Here is a 14,360-nt window from a genome sequence, read left to right as displayed (position 1 = left end):
TTTATTTCTTTTCTTTTTTTTTGTTAATTAACATTTATTAACATATAATTACCTTTTCAAGAAATCTTGATGGGAGCATTAATTGCCATGTTCACAATCCTTAAAAATTTAACTTTGGTATGAATCTTTTATACTTGTAGGTAGCTTTGCATTATCACATGGCACTAATGAGCTAAGACCTGGATGTCTCTTATGTAGGGTTGGGAGGATTACTTTTGAAATGTATTCCACTACAGATTACAGAATACATGCTGTAAAATGTCATTTGTAACTTATTCCGTTAGAATACTCAATGTCAGTAAAGTATTCTAAATACTTTGGATTACTTCTTCAGCACTGGTAGATTTTTTTCACTTGTTTTGACTATAAAAACTGCCAGTACATTAAGACAAAATACATTCTCTGAAAAACCTAAATATCTTATTCAGTGTTGTTTCTAAAATTAGATTAATCTAATTTATCTTGTTTTAAGGATTTTTGATATTTGTACAGGAAAACAATACAAAAATGATCAAGAATATGATTTTTGCTCTAATATCAAAGGTCTTACTAGAAAAAAATAATTATGATCTAACATGAATTTTCTTGATAAAAAAATACGATCGTGTCTCGTAACATGTGCATGTAAAATGGCTAGAAATAGCATTTAAGCTTAGCGTAATGTCTGCTCGTATGAATGTAACACATCATAAGAAAGTGTTTCACCGCTGTTCAAATGCACTTTGGATCACATCATTTATATGTATAAATGTTTCCATCTGAAAGGACTAAATATTAAATAAATGCCAATAAAATGCAAAGTAAACTCTTCAGTTATCAAAATACTCTTTGAATGTAACTGTATTCTAATTACCAATTATTTCAATTGTAACTGTAGTGAAATACAGTTACTTATATTTTGTATTTTAAATGCATAATATGTTACATGTAATTTGTTACTCCCCAATCTTGCTCTTATGTCTAGTGATGTCGCTATACTCACCAGTAACATATATGTCCTCCTTCTCTCCACGCACGGTCAGGTGAATCCGTCCTCTTTTCTCAGTGTGGTCTTGACCACACAGGCTGGGGACACTGCTCTCACATCGCTTGTGTATGTTCCTGTCACAACCTCTCTCACACACACAAAGAATAAGAGAAAGAGTGACTGGGAAAGGGATGCATGACCTTTCAAATAAAAAGCTTAACTGTTGACAGCCGTTGCAGTACATTGTCCCTTAAGACACGTTGTGCTTAAACAGCATGTGCTGTCAGCCGTCACAGCTTGCTTTATTATTTCCTGGAAATGCTGCATGTCATGCAAATTATATTAGATTATAAGGTTGTTATGACATGGATTAAACCAAAGATAAAGGGAATTAATTCAATCTCATATTAAGTATGAGATATCCATTAAAGGCCTGAAAAACATCACTCTACACTGATACCATTGCTTATAATTAGATAAACTATGCGTTAATTTAAATAAAGTCATCTCAACGATTACGATATGTAGATTACTCAAAATAAATTTAGATTTAAGAATTAATACTGTAGAGGTTTGAATGGGATAAAGAGGTGATGAAAGTATATTGAAACTATAAGAAACCCATTAGGTTTTAACACCAAAATATGCATCATGAGTTTTTGTTCGCATAATCATTGAAAGTGTCTGACAGGTCTCCCTCAGATTTAAAGTGATTGTTAGATAGATTGACACCCAAAAGATGAAAATGCTGTCAATATTAACTCATCCTCATGTTGTTCCTACCTGTATGACACTCTTATTATGCATAACACAAAAGGAGATGTTTTAATGAATCTGCCTTCTCAACACAGTGACAGTTTATAATGCTTCCCTTTCAAGCTTAAAAGAATATTTAATTCAAGGGTTTAATTCAAGTTAAGCTCAATCGACAGCATTTGCAACATAATATTGATTACACAAATATACATTTTGACTTGCCCCTCCTTTCCTTAAAAAATAAATAAATAAATAATCCTGGGTTCCAGTGAGGTACTTACAATGAAAGTGAATGGGGGCCAATCTATAAACATTAAAATACTCACTATTTTAAAAGTATAGCCACAAAACATAAATAATAGGCATGTTAACATGATTTTAGTGTGATAAAATCACTTACTAACCTTTTCTGTGTAAAGTTATAGCCAATTTTACAACTTTTAGTTGCCATGGCAATGTAACACTGTAAACCCTAAAAACTAAATTACCATAAAAATGACAATTAAAGCAACTATACAGCTCAAATAATCCAAAAGTTTCAACAGAAGAATTAATGTAAGTGCTTTCAGAAAATTGTAATCTTCACATTTCTGCCTTTAAACCCTCCAAAAACTCCATTGTAAGTGATTTACTGTAACCTCGATTTTTTTCCTTTTTTAAAGAAAAGGAGGCATGAGTTGAAATACATTTTTGTGGTAATCAACATTGTGCTACAAATGCTATCGATTGAGCTTAACTTGTACTGACCCCAGAAGTATCATAACAGTAGTCCACGCAAACCCATCATTTTCATGTGGGTTTGGAACGAAGAGAGTGAGTACATTAGGAAATAATTTCCATTTTTAGGTAAACTGTTTTCTTAATTGACTGAAAGTTAATTAACATAATATACAAATAAAGGTGGAGTTGGGATGATGGAGGGATGTCGTAAGAATTCTCTTAGGAGTGAGGTAAGCAGCTGCTTCTATGCTCCTTGCATTTTGATTGGCAGGATTAGAACAGGGAACTTTGAAAGAACGTTCATTAGGAACTCGATATAAATGGACTCACTGACACATTTCATGCCCTGATGAATGAGGCCGTAGAGTAGAGATCCACAGTGATCACAGAAGGTGGGACTGGAGTATGTGTGCACCTTAAACTTGTGTTTACTCTTGAGGTCCTGGAGAGAGAGGGAGAGAGAGAAATTATTGTACTCATTTGATTATTGAATTGCTTAGTCTGTTAGCAAAAGCACTTTGATGAGATTTCATATTTAGTGTGCAATTCGAGTGCCCAATTCTTCAAAAAGGTTGGGGCGAGAGAAAGACATTTAAATCATGCATTTGATGAGAAACCCACTCAAACAGTTCTTTGCTCTCTATATATGACAATCTGTCATTATGCACAAAGTGTATGCACAAATAAACACACACACACACACACACACACACTACTTTCCCTCTAGCTCCCTCTTTCTCTCTCTTGCAGAGTCCAGAGGAAAGGCTTCATTTTGAAGTGACTTTTTTCACTGAGAGCCAATTAGCCAGGGCTATTTTGAGGATGAATGGTGAATGAATATACCAGTTCAGCTCAGCTGTGAAAACTGAATCCTCCTAAATGCCTAAACCCATTCCAACCCACCCCCTTTTTCTCTCTCCCCCCTCATTCTCACTCTCTGCATGCTGCCTGCTCCTTTTCTTCATCCTCTGACAATCTTCCTCTCCATTTTCCTCTCTCTGTCAGTCTCCCTCATCCGCCTTTCACGCGGCCATCACTGTCTACCCTTCCCTACATGCACAGCCGCATACAACCTTCCTTCCTTTACCTCATTTTACATAATTTTTTTTAGCTGCTTAAATCTAGCAAAATAAGTTGTAAATATAATCTACCAAGGAGAGAGAGGGTGAAATAAAGAAAGTGTGTTACAAAACAGCCCGTTTCTTGCATTTCTCTTTCACGGTTATTCTCACGCTCTCTCTTTACTATTTGAGTATCAGTAGCAGCGTGACACCATCATATTCCTTCCCCTGCATGTTTTATAATAGCATGGATAAGAGAGAGAGAAAATTATATTATTTTCCCACTTTGATAGTCTTCTCTTTTAAAGAAGATTCACGAGACAGCAGTAAAAGGATTGTCAGGGAAAGAAAAAGATAGTGGCGATGAGACCTACAGTACTTCCATATGGCTTACTCAGCTAAAAATAAATGGTTTGCCTTGTACAAAGGTGAAAATTGCTGCTAAAAACACTTTCTTTCAATTTCCATGCTGGTCCAGGCTGGTTTGGTCTTGGTCTAGCTAGTTGACCAATAAAAATTGCAGGTCAACAAGTATGGTCTTTCTAGTGAATCTATTTGGCCAAGGAAGGCCTGTTGGTTGAGCTACGTGCAAGCCAGGTGAGGACACCAGCATCAAAGATCAGCATCCAAAATAAAACAGAAATTGTTGACCAAAAGGGAAAATGAAAGAGGTAAAGGGAAATACAGGAGAATGAGAGCTGAACTAAGGAGAACTTAGCATAAGATCAAACACGAGAAGAACATAACATGCTAAAAGTGATTAATTAAACATAATGAGAGGAAATGAGAAAAAATTAAGTGATTGTGCAAAACTAAAAATGCTAACGGCAAAGAAATGAATGTACAGTAATGGCTATTAAGACAGTACGATCACATAAATACACAAAGAAAGAAAAACATACATACCTCTGCTTTAGGGGCAGCAATAGCTCCAGGACAAGTAAAAGTGACGAACTCATGACATCGTTTGTGTACCACAAAACTGCAGACTAACAGAAACACATTCCATATTTAATAAAGCAATTCTGTTATGCAAAATATTTAATGCGCCTCAAGATTTCTTCCTTGTCAGACACTGCACTACATAGCCAAAAGCATGTGGATACCTCCCACTTAATACACAGGTTTGGCCATTTCTGCTACACCCATTACAAACAGGTGCATAATATCAAGCACACATAGACAAACATTTATAGTAAAATGGGCCATACCAAAGAGGTCAGTGGCTTTCCACATAGGACTATCATAGCAGTCCAACAGTAAAATGACTTACTGTTTGGAAGAACTTGACTGGCCTGCTCAAAGCCCAGATCTATTCCCAACTGAACACCTTTGGGATGAATTGTAATGCCATATCACCATTACCTCACTGATACTCTTGTGTCTGAATGGGAGAAAATCCCTTTAGTCATGTTCCAACATCTAGCCTTCCCAGAGAAGTTTAAGCTGCTATTGCATCAAAAAGAGAACAACTCCTTAATAATGCCCATGGTTTTGATATTACTTGTACAAAAGGACACCCAAACATCAATCACATTTGTGCTTGTTGAACATGTAAATAGACTGCACATCCTTTTGGCCATGCAGTGCATCATCACCAACAACTGACACTGACAATATATCAAAATCATTACCTTGACATTGGAATCCTTGCTTTCCAATTCCCCTGGAAAACATAAAAAACAACTCACATTATGCTATCTAATTATATTGATTAATTGCATGGATTTGTGAAAAAGGGAGGGGAGATCACAAAGAGAGGTGTAGTGTATACTGTATGCATCCTCACAAAGGGCAAAGAGTAAATATAAGCTGTTGAGGCTGTGACAGATGGCAATTGCAAAAAATCTTCATCCAACGGGCCATTTAAGTGCTCTTCAGTACACCATAATAACAGGTTGCTCTGCTCCTGATCTCTTTGCTATGCAAAACACAACTTTGCATAAATCCCACTAGTGCTAATACAAGATGACACCCAACACTGGGTATGATCCGCTCTGAAATGCAACTGAGAGTATCTATGGCTCTTTAAGAGTGTCCTTCAAACCAGTCGAAAGGTTTTGAGAGGTGTGAGACATCAACATATGCTCGGAAATATGGGCACAGAAAGGACAAGGACAAAAAGACAGCTAAAGGCACAGAAAGGAGAAAAGAGAGGTTTTAAGTGAGACAAATAATTAACTAGAAGTACAAATTGTATTAATTTATTTTACTTTCTCTTGTGTTCTATTTTTATGTAATGGTTCGATTGTCTCTTCAATTGGCAAATTCAGTTTAATTGGACCACGACTTTGAGATGACTTTTTGAGATGAGATATTACCTGAATTCACCTGATGCATTTATCATCATTATTATTACTATTAATCCTCTCTGTGCACTGGGGCATGCTGCTACAATCGCCAGCCCCCTCTAGCTTTTTGCTCAGCTGAGCACTCGGCAAAGTATGTGGGCAGTGTTGAGAGGTGTGATTTTCTGAACTTCTTTTGCACTGACTTTGCACTGAAGTTTGTCCAGCTGCTCTTGGAACCCGGTCTTAATTTTTCCCATCACATCTACTCCTGGATTTGATCTCCAGGTCCTTAATGATCCTTGCAGAAATCAAATCAAGATGTTATTGTCCTAAGCCAAGGGATGGGCACATCGACAAGGAAATATTTGTCGTTCTACTTATTGTGGAACATGATGTTTGCAGAAATTGTGCAGTCAGTGGAAATTGTCATGTCCCACATAATGATGCTGTCTCCCCTGTGGACCACCTTCTCCAGCCCAGTGCCTATCAACATACTCCTTTAAGGCCAGTACTTTGCATCCAGACACCATATGGCTGATGGTTTCCTCTGCATCACAACAAAGGCGGCACTTGGGGTTGACCTGCACACCCATGATGTGTTTCTGGGGGTGTCTGGTGTTCAGCTTTGGGTTTTACACTGGGTTCCTGCACTTTGAAGCTGCTTGTATATCAGTTCTTTGTTGGTTTATGGCTTGTCCAGTTTGTTGAATACATTGCTATAGAATGTCTTCTTCTGCTTGCCGTGCTTGCATTTTTGCCTTCATTATCTAGTCCTCGAGTCACAGCTAGATCTTCTTGTTGCTTGCATTAGGGGTCTCTGGCATACCATACTATTTTAGATCTTGAGGCTTTTTGTTTTTTGACAATTTGAAAATCAGAACACGAAGAGAATGGTACTCATGTAAGATTTTTTGCTGTTTCGAGCTGTAGTAAATCAAGGCCTCCTTGCTATCATGAGATGTCCGGTAAAGATGTTTGTTATTTGCTCTTGGGTGTAGAAGGCCATGCATCATGAGAATCTTCCTGGTTTTGTGGTGCACGGGCTGTTTTTGATTTTTTTCTCCTTGGTGATTTACTATCAGACTTTGCATGTAGTATGCAATGAATGGATTATGAATAAATGAATGAATGAATAGTTGAATGAATGTTACATTTATAGAGATATATTTTTCTGATACTACACTCATAGCTCTTTACATAGTAAACAGGGGTTCTCCTTAACCACCACCAGTATGCAGCATCCACCTCGATGATGCGATGGCAGCTATTTTGCACCAGTACGCCCACAATACACCCGCTGTAGGTGGAGAGGAGAGAGTAGAGTGAAACAGCCAATTAATGGATGGGGACTATCAGGAGGCCATGATTGAGAAGGACCAATGGGGGGAATTTGACCAGGACACCAGGGTTATACTCCTACTCTTTACGAGAAGTGCCCTGGTTATTTGTAATGACCACAGAGAGTCAGGACCTTGGTTTAATGTCTGAATCAGAGTGTAGTGTGAGCACCCCCTGCTGGCCTCACTAATACCTCTTTCAGCAGCAACCAAGTTTTCCCTAGGAGGCAGGAGCAGATTGGCCATAGGGAGAACCGAGACTTTTCCCGGTGGGCCTGCCACGAAACAGGGCAGGCCCACCGGAATAGAAACTGGTGTATCTATCAGTATCTATTTGAGATGTACTAATGAAGACGAGGTATAGGAGGGAGTGATCCATGGGCCATATGGCTGGTCGAAGTTCCATGCAGGTTCTGTGAAGCATGTGGTTTAATGGCAGCTCAAACAGAAAGGACTGCATAATTTATGAAGCCCCTCAGGGCACGAGTTTTACGAGGCATGGAGGAAACTGTGAGAACAAGTCAAAAACGTGTGGAACAGTGCTCTTCCGCCCTCTCTTTTCTGTGTCGCAGAAAGTGTGCATTTTGTAAATGTTAAAGGGATAGTTCACCCTAAAATGAAAATTCTGTCATCATTTACTTACCCTCATATTGTTCCAAATCTGTTATGACTTTTAATATTTTGGAGAATATTTTTGCTGCTATTTCTCATAATGAAGTTGAATTAGGACTGAGGCTGTCAGTCAATAAAATTCTGCCTAACATCTCTGTGGCAGGGCGGAGGGCGGGGCCGGGTCGTGATCCTACACACCCGGTCCCGTATTAGGCTAATCAAGCCTCCGAGAGGGATACATCTCTCCTTCAGGAAGGCAAACACACATGACGGACATGTCCGTGAACGATCTCTCTCTCCCACACGATCCTCTGCAGTCGACCTTTATCCCTCTCGGAGGCTTGATTAGCCTAATACGGGACCGGGTGTGTAGGATCACGACCCGGCCCCGCCCTCCGCCCTGCAACAATCTCCTTTTGTGTTCATACAGATTAGTCATACAGCTTTGGAATGATATGAGGGTGAGTAAATAATGACAGTTTTCATTTTTGGTTGAACTATTCCTTTTGGTTACAGCAGTCCTATCATAAAGATAGCTGCATTTGCGTGTGTGTGTGTGCACGCGTGTTGATAATGTATTATTGTATAGAATTTGCATATTGTATTTGAATTACATGTAAGTTCTAGCAGGGGTTACAAATCATACTAGTTTAGAATGAGGTATAAAGTGCACGATGAGGTCAGTACAGCATTTAGTGTGAGTTACGTTTTACAATGTGAATCATGATATGGATATAATGTATTCAGGGTTAGTTGAATACATGAACGCAGTGTAGAGTTACAGTGTTAAGGTTAAAGTATCTGGTTACAGCAAAATAATGTTAATAATTAAACAAAGTTATTGATGTGGCCAGTGTAGTGTTAAAGATGTTTAAGTACCAGATAAAGTCAGTGCAGTGGCTGCAGAAAGTGGGCTGCTTAAAGAACCGGGTGGTGAACTGGTGGTCCTTCACTTCGATGACCCTCTTGTGTTTAAGTGCTCCTTTCCTCTGGAAGACAGGCAGCATGGGTGGAGGAGAGAGGGGAGAGGGGAGCGGGGAGGAGGAGGGAGATGGGGAGGACAGGGCCAGGGGAGAGAGCGAGGGGGAGACCGGGGTAGACATGCTACCAGTTGGAGAATGCAAGGCACAGAGAAACAACCTGGGGAAGGTTAGAGGGAGAGTAATAGGTGGTTTACAGGAGGCAGGACAGATCTTCAAGATTAAAGTAAAAAGGGATAAAAGAAACAACAAAATGATATATAATGGGGGGAAATAAAGTTAGAAGACAGTCTTTTAAAACACAGAACATGCATAGAAGGTTAGAACATGGAACGCAGCAGAAGGAATTCAATAAGTAGTGATGCCAGTTTAGTTTGTGATGTTGAGGAAATGAAAAGAGGAGGTTCCCAGGAGGAGGGAAGGGAGGGTGAGAAACACAGATTGAAATAGAGGTTAATACATACTCTAAGAGAAACTTCCATAGGGATTTAGAAACACATCGCGATTAGTGTGCTTTCTGCGTGCACACACACACACACACACACACACACACACACACACACACACATAATGGACATAAAATACAGCACAAAAAGTATTCACAGCGCTTCACTTTTTCCACATTTTGTTATGTTACAGCCTTATTCCAAAATGGATTAAGTTAATTATTTTCCTCAAAATTCTACAAAGAATACCCTATAATGACAACGTGAAAGAAGTTTGTTTGAAATCTTTGCAAATTTATTACAAATAAAAAACTAAAAAAATAAGATGTACATAAGTATTCACAGCCTTTGCTCAATACTTCCTTGAAGCACCTTTGGCACCAATTACAGCCTCAAGTCTTTTTGTGTATGATGCTAAAAGCTTGGCACACCTATGTTTGGGCAGTTTCTCCCATTCTTCTTTGAAGGATCTCACAAGCTCCATCAAGTTGGATGGGGAGCGTCGTTGCACAGCCATTTTCAGATCTCTCCAGAGATGTTCACTCAGGATCAAGTCTGGGCTCTGGCTGGGCCACTCAAGGACATTCACAGAGTTGTCCCGTAGCCACTCCTTTGTTATCTTGGCTGTGTGCTTAGGGCCACTGTCCTGTTGGTAGATGAACCTTCGCCCCAGTCTGAGGTCCAGAGCGCTCTGGAGCAGGTTTTCATCAAAGATGTCTCTGTACATTGCTGCATTCATCTTTCCCTCGATCCTGACTAGTCTCCCAGTTCCTGCCACTGAAAAACATCCCCACAGCATGATGCTGCCACCACCATGCTCACTGTAGGGATGGTATTGGCCAGGTGATGAGTGGTGCCTGGTTTCCTCCAGACATGATGCTTGTCATTCAGGCCAAAGAGACCTTTTCTTTGTTTCATCAGACCAGAGAATTTTGTTTCTTATGGTCTGAGAGTCCTTCAGGTGCCTTTTGACAAAATCCAGGCGGGCTCTCATGTGCCTTTTACTGAGGAGTGGCTTCTGTCTGACCACTCTACCATACAGGCCTGATTGGTGGAGTGCTGCAGCGATGGTTGTTCCTCTGGAAGGTTCTCCTCTCTCCACAGAGAAATGCTGGAGCTCTGTCAGTGTGACCATCGGGTTCTTGGTCACCTCCCTGACCAAGGCCCTTCTCCCATGATCTCTCAGTTTGGCCAGAGGCCAGCTCTAGGAAGAGTCCTGGTGGTTCCAAACTTCCATTTATGGATGATGGAGACCACTGTGCTCATTGGGACCTTCAATGCTGCAGAAATCTTTCTGTACCCTTCCCCAGATCTGTGCCTCAATAAAATCCTGTCTTGGAGGTCTACAGACAATTCCTTGGACTTCATGGCTTGGTTTGTGCTCTGACATGCACTGTTAACTGTGGGACCTTATATAGACAGGTGTGTGCCTTTCCAAATCATGTCCAATCAACTGAATTTACCACAGGTGGCTCCAATAAAGTTGTAGAAACATCTCAAGGTTGATCAGTGGAAACAGGAAAGGCTTATGTACTTGTGATTTTTTTCCAATTTTTTATTTGTAATAAATTTGCAGAGATTTCAAACAAACTTCTTTCACGTTGTCATTATGGGGTATTGTTTGTAGAATTTTGAGGAAAATAATGAATTAAATCAATTTTGGAATAAGGCTGTAACATAACAAAATGTGGAAAAAGTGAAGCGCTGTAAATACTTTCCGGATGCACACTCACACTCTCTCTCTCTCTATCCATCCATCCATCCATCCATCCATCCATGACATTAAAACTACCAGCAAGTCATATTACAGTTTTTCTCAATCGCTTTGGCAAATTTTTTTTAAACAGTCTTAACATTCTCTAAACTGCAAGTGCAATTGTCACAAGTGTTTTAAAGGACATCACATCTCTATTGCATGTCTGCAAAATGTAGTAACTCATATAAAACATATAATTCATACTTCAAAACCTAGTTAGTGTGTCAGTAAATTGGCCAATGCCACCAAAATGAAAAAAAAATTTGTCATCGTGTGAGCCGTACTCATCAAAATGTTTAGATTTTTTTTCACCATGGCAGTCAACCCTGGAAATGTTTGTTATATACACATTTAATTTTTGTTCTACTATTTTGTTGACACTGACTGCTTACTGTACTATCAGGCGGGGCATGTGCCTGCTGACAGTTCTTCCTGCAGAAAGTCCAGAACTGAAGCAATCTGGCAGTTAACTGGTTCTGTATTATGAACTTTTAGTAGAGGGAAATGCATACAGGCGCATTCTGGGCCATGTATGCGCCACCGCGTCCAGCCCCAGGGGGGGGAGCTGGGTGACTCAGGGAGAAGTAGAGGAGACATTGCACTGTTCATAGAGGCAAAGAGGTCCTCTTCTGCCCTGTAAAATCGCATCCAGATTTATTCCAAGTGGAGGGAGCCCTAGCACTTAAAATGATCTCGATAACTTCAGGAGAAAGCCCTGTGTACCTCAGTTGGTACCTTTCAGGGGTCAAGCATGAAAGGTTCCACAATTCGGGCCGGGGATGAAATATTGTCCCCTGTGCCTGAGAAAAATGTCCTTCCTGTTCGGAATCGCCCAAGGCGAGCTGTCGAGGAGAGATATTAACTCCGAGAACCATACCCTTTTCGGCCAGCGCACTGCTATCAGTAAGAGGCAAGACCCTTGCTGGCGAACTCTGGCCAAGACTCCCGGGTGCAGAGAATCTGGGAGAAAACGCATACAGACGCATTCCCTTATCAGCGTATTGGATTGGCCCTTGGATGAAATCCCCTGGCTTTGAGCCACAACTGAAATGGTCTCATGTGCAGAAGGTCCAAAGGGATCACCGAGGACGCAGCTGCCCTGAGACCTAGTAATCGTTGATACTGATGAACAGTGCAACCTTGGCCTAGCCTGACTTTGCTTAGGGTGTTCTGAATGGACTCAATTCGAGCGGGAGACAATTGTGCCTGCATTGTGATAAATTTCCATACAATCCTCAGATAGGTAGTGGGAGAGAGGATGCTTTTCCTGGCGTTGAGCCTCAACCCCAGAGAAACCAGATGAGCTAAGACGATATCCCTGTGCTGAACTGCCAGTTCTTGGAACTGCGCTAGGATCAGCCAGTCGTCTATGTAATTCAGAATGGAGAGGTTTCATGGAGGTACCGGGAGGGCCGAAGTGGATGATACACGCGCCCCGTCCCGAGGGGGGCTACCCCCACAAGCCTGATAGTCGAATATATCAACGTCGAGGGCACGAAGACACGGGAAGTATAAGGATTCCTCCATGAATGAGAATATTTGTTATGGAGGTCATAGAGGAAAGGAAGGGACTGGTATAGTGTTCCCTTCCCTCTTTTATTTATTTATTTTGGCCACCAGACAGAAATTTGTCTTCTAGTTTGGAGCGTACGGAGGTTCAGCGTCCCCCTGGTGAACCGAAGAGGCGCCGAGGCACGCTCTTACGAGAAGGATCAGCTGGATCTGGGGAGAGAGCAAGTGATAGGGATGGACCCGTCTCTCGCTTCTCAGCCAGATCCATGCGAGAGCTGGCTCTTGGAAGTAAGCGAGACGAGTGTGCAGCATTTTGACTGTAAACAGATCGCAATGCCAGCACCCGCTCTGCCACAACGCAAGAGCAGCACGCTCTTCCCCCAAACACACAAATTAACACTGGTGTGTGTCAGTTTCAGCCATAGAGCTTAAACATGAGAACACACCGCTTGCTTTGTTTATCAGTCATTCTTTTTCTTCTTTTTCAAGAGAAAGAGAAAGGTTTCTGCGCACTGCCTAACAAATTCTAACTCCTAACAGAGGAAAGAAAGTTCTGACAGGCTCGTGAAACACACATACACAGAATTATCTGAAGAAATAAGATCTGACGATGCGCCTGTGACGCATCTATTTATAGCCCTGCTGCAGGTGCATCCAATGATTACACCGGCAGAGGCTATAAATTCCAGTCAATTTTCATTGACGTGTTGCACACATATTCACAGCCGGTCAGACCTAAAGCTGTTCCCAAAGCGCTTCCAGTGCAGCATCAGAAATGTAGCTTTTTGAAAAGGGAACTATATATTCTATCCCCTAACACAACCCCTAAACCTAACACTCATAAAAAACTTTCTGTATTTTTACATTTTTTATAAAACATCGTTTAATATGTTTTTTTTAAGCTATTTAAAATATGGGGACACTAGAAATGTCCTCATAAACCATATTTATAGCATTATACCCTTGTAATTACCAGTTTGTAACCTAAAAAAATTGTGCTCGTAATCAACATAAACATGCCGCCCCCCCCCCACACACACACATACACACACAAACAAACACACACACAACAGGAGATGACACTGAAAAAATTATGATAGCATTAATTAAAAGAGGAGATCAACAGATCTGGAGACGAAAGGAAACACAATTAATTTAGTATGAAGAAGAATTACCAAAAGAAAGAAAGAATGAATGAAAGAAAAACAATAACACAAACAAGAAGTACCTTTATATGTGACAGTATGGCTGAGAGCTGATATGATGATGGTTTCTTCTCTTCCTCTCACATCTTCTCAAGACTTCATATTCTAAGCAATCAATCCTTGACTCAATAAAAAGAAAGACAAAAACTGGAGAGCTAAAAAAGAGGAACAAACCTGAAAAAATTATCAAACCTCCAAGAGGAAATGTAGGGTGAAGGGAAGGATGATACGGCAGCTTTCCAGGAAAGAGAGAAAATGGAGGAGTGCACGGCTGTATATTCCTTTATCCAACAGAAAGCAAACAGAGAAGGAGAGATAAAGACGATTTTCACTTTCCAAGATTAATTCTGTTTTTACTGACAAAAAGAGGGGATGAAGTGAGACAGTGAAAGATAGAAATAGAGAGAGGATAGGAGGGAGTAGAAGAAGAGAAATAGGCAGCAATTCATTTTTTAAATCTGGGTTACCCCTCTCTAGAGAATGAAAAAGAGACAGATGATGGGAGGGAGAGGAAAGAGGCCAGAGAGAGAAAAAGATAGGGAGATGTTGGCCACCAACTGACATGTCCTTGGTCGGTATTAAGTGTTTGGTTGAGAGCAAAGAAATCTAATCCGTGATCAATAATCAGCTTCAGTTTGTAACTGTGCCATTCTCACTCTATCAAAATATTGCAACAGATGGGCAACTTCGCAGCTATTACATACATACAAAAGGAGT

General features: G+C 40.4%; 1 protein-coding gene across 4 annotated transcripts in view; it reads right to left on the bottom strand.

Moving 5' to 3' along the window:
• LOC127658220 (voltage-dependent calcium channel gamma-7 subunit-like) overlaps window positions 1–13,917 on the bottom strand; it is a 75,762-nt gene extending 61,845 nt beyond the window's left edge. For 2 of the 4 annotated variants that reach the window (XM_052147385.1, XM_052147388.1), the window contains exons 1-7: window positions 13,836–13,917; window positions 13,667–13,748; window positions 8,624–9,015; window positions 5,139–5,170; window positions 4,411–4,493; window positions 2,774–2,885; window positions 983–1,111 (exon numbers count right to left, since the gene is read on the bottom strand). In XM_052147385.1, the coding sequence (XP_052003345.1) occupies window positions 983–1,111; window positions 2,774–2,885; window positions 4,411–4,493; window positions 5,139–5,170; window positions 8,624–8,847 (580 nt within the window). In that variant the 5' untranslated portion in view covers window positions 8,848–9,015; window positions 13,667–13,748; window positions 13,836–13,917. Of the gene's footprint in view, window positions 1–982; window positions 1,112–2,773; window positions 2,886–4,410; window positions 4,494–5,138; window positions 5,171–8,623; window positions 9,016–13,666; window positions 13,749–13,817 lie in introns of all 4 variants that reach the window. The other 2 variants (XM_052147386.1, XM_052147387.1) reach the window with 2 other exon arrangements.
• Window positions 13,918–14,360: the final 443 nt, after the last annotated feature.

This window comes from Xyrauchen texanus, chromosome 17, assembly GCF_025860055.1.
Source record: "Xyrauchen texanus isolate HMW12.3.18 chromosome 17, RBS_HiC_50CHRs, whole genome shotgun sequence".
Taxonomy (NCBI): domain Eukaryota; kingdom Metazoa; phylum Chordata; class Actinopteri; order Cypriniformes; family Catostomidae; genus Xyrauchen; species Xyrauchen texanus.
This window is presented reverse-complemented; position numbering and strand designations above follow the sequence as displayed.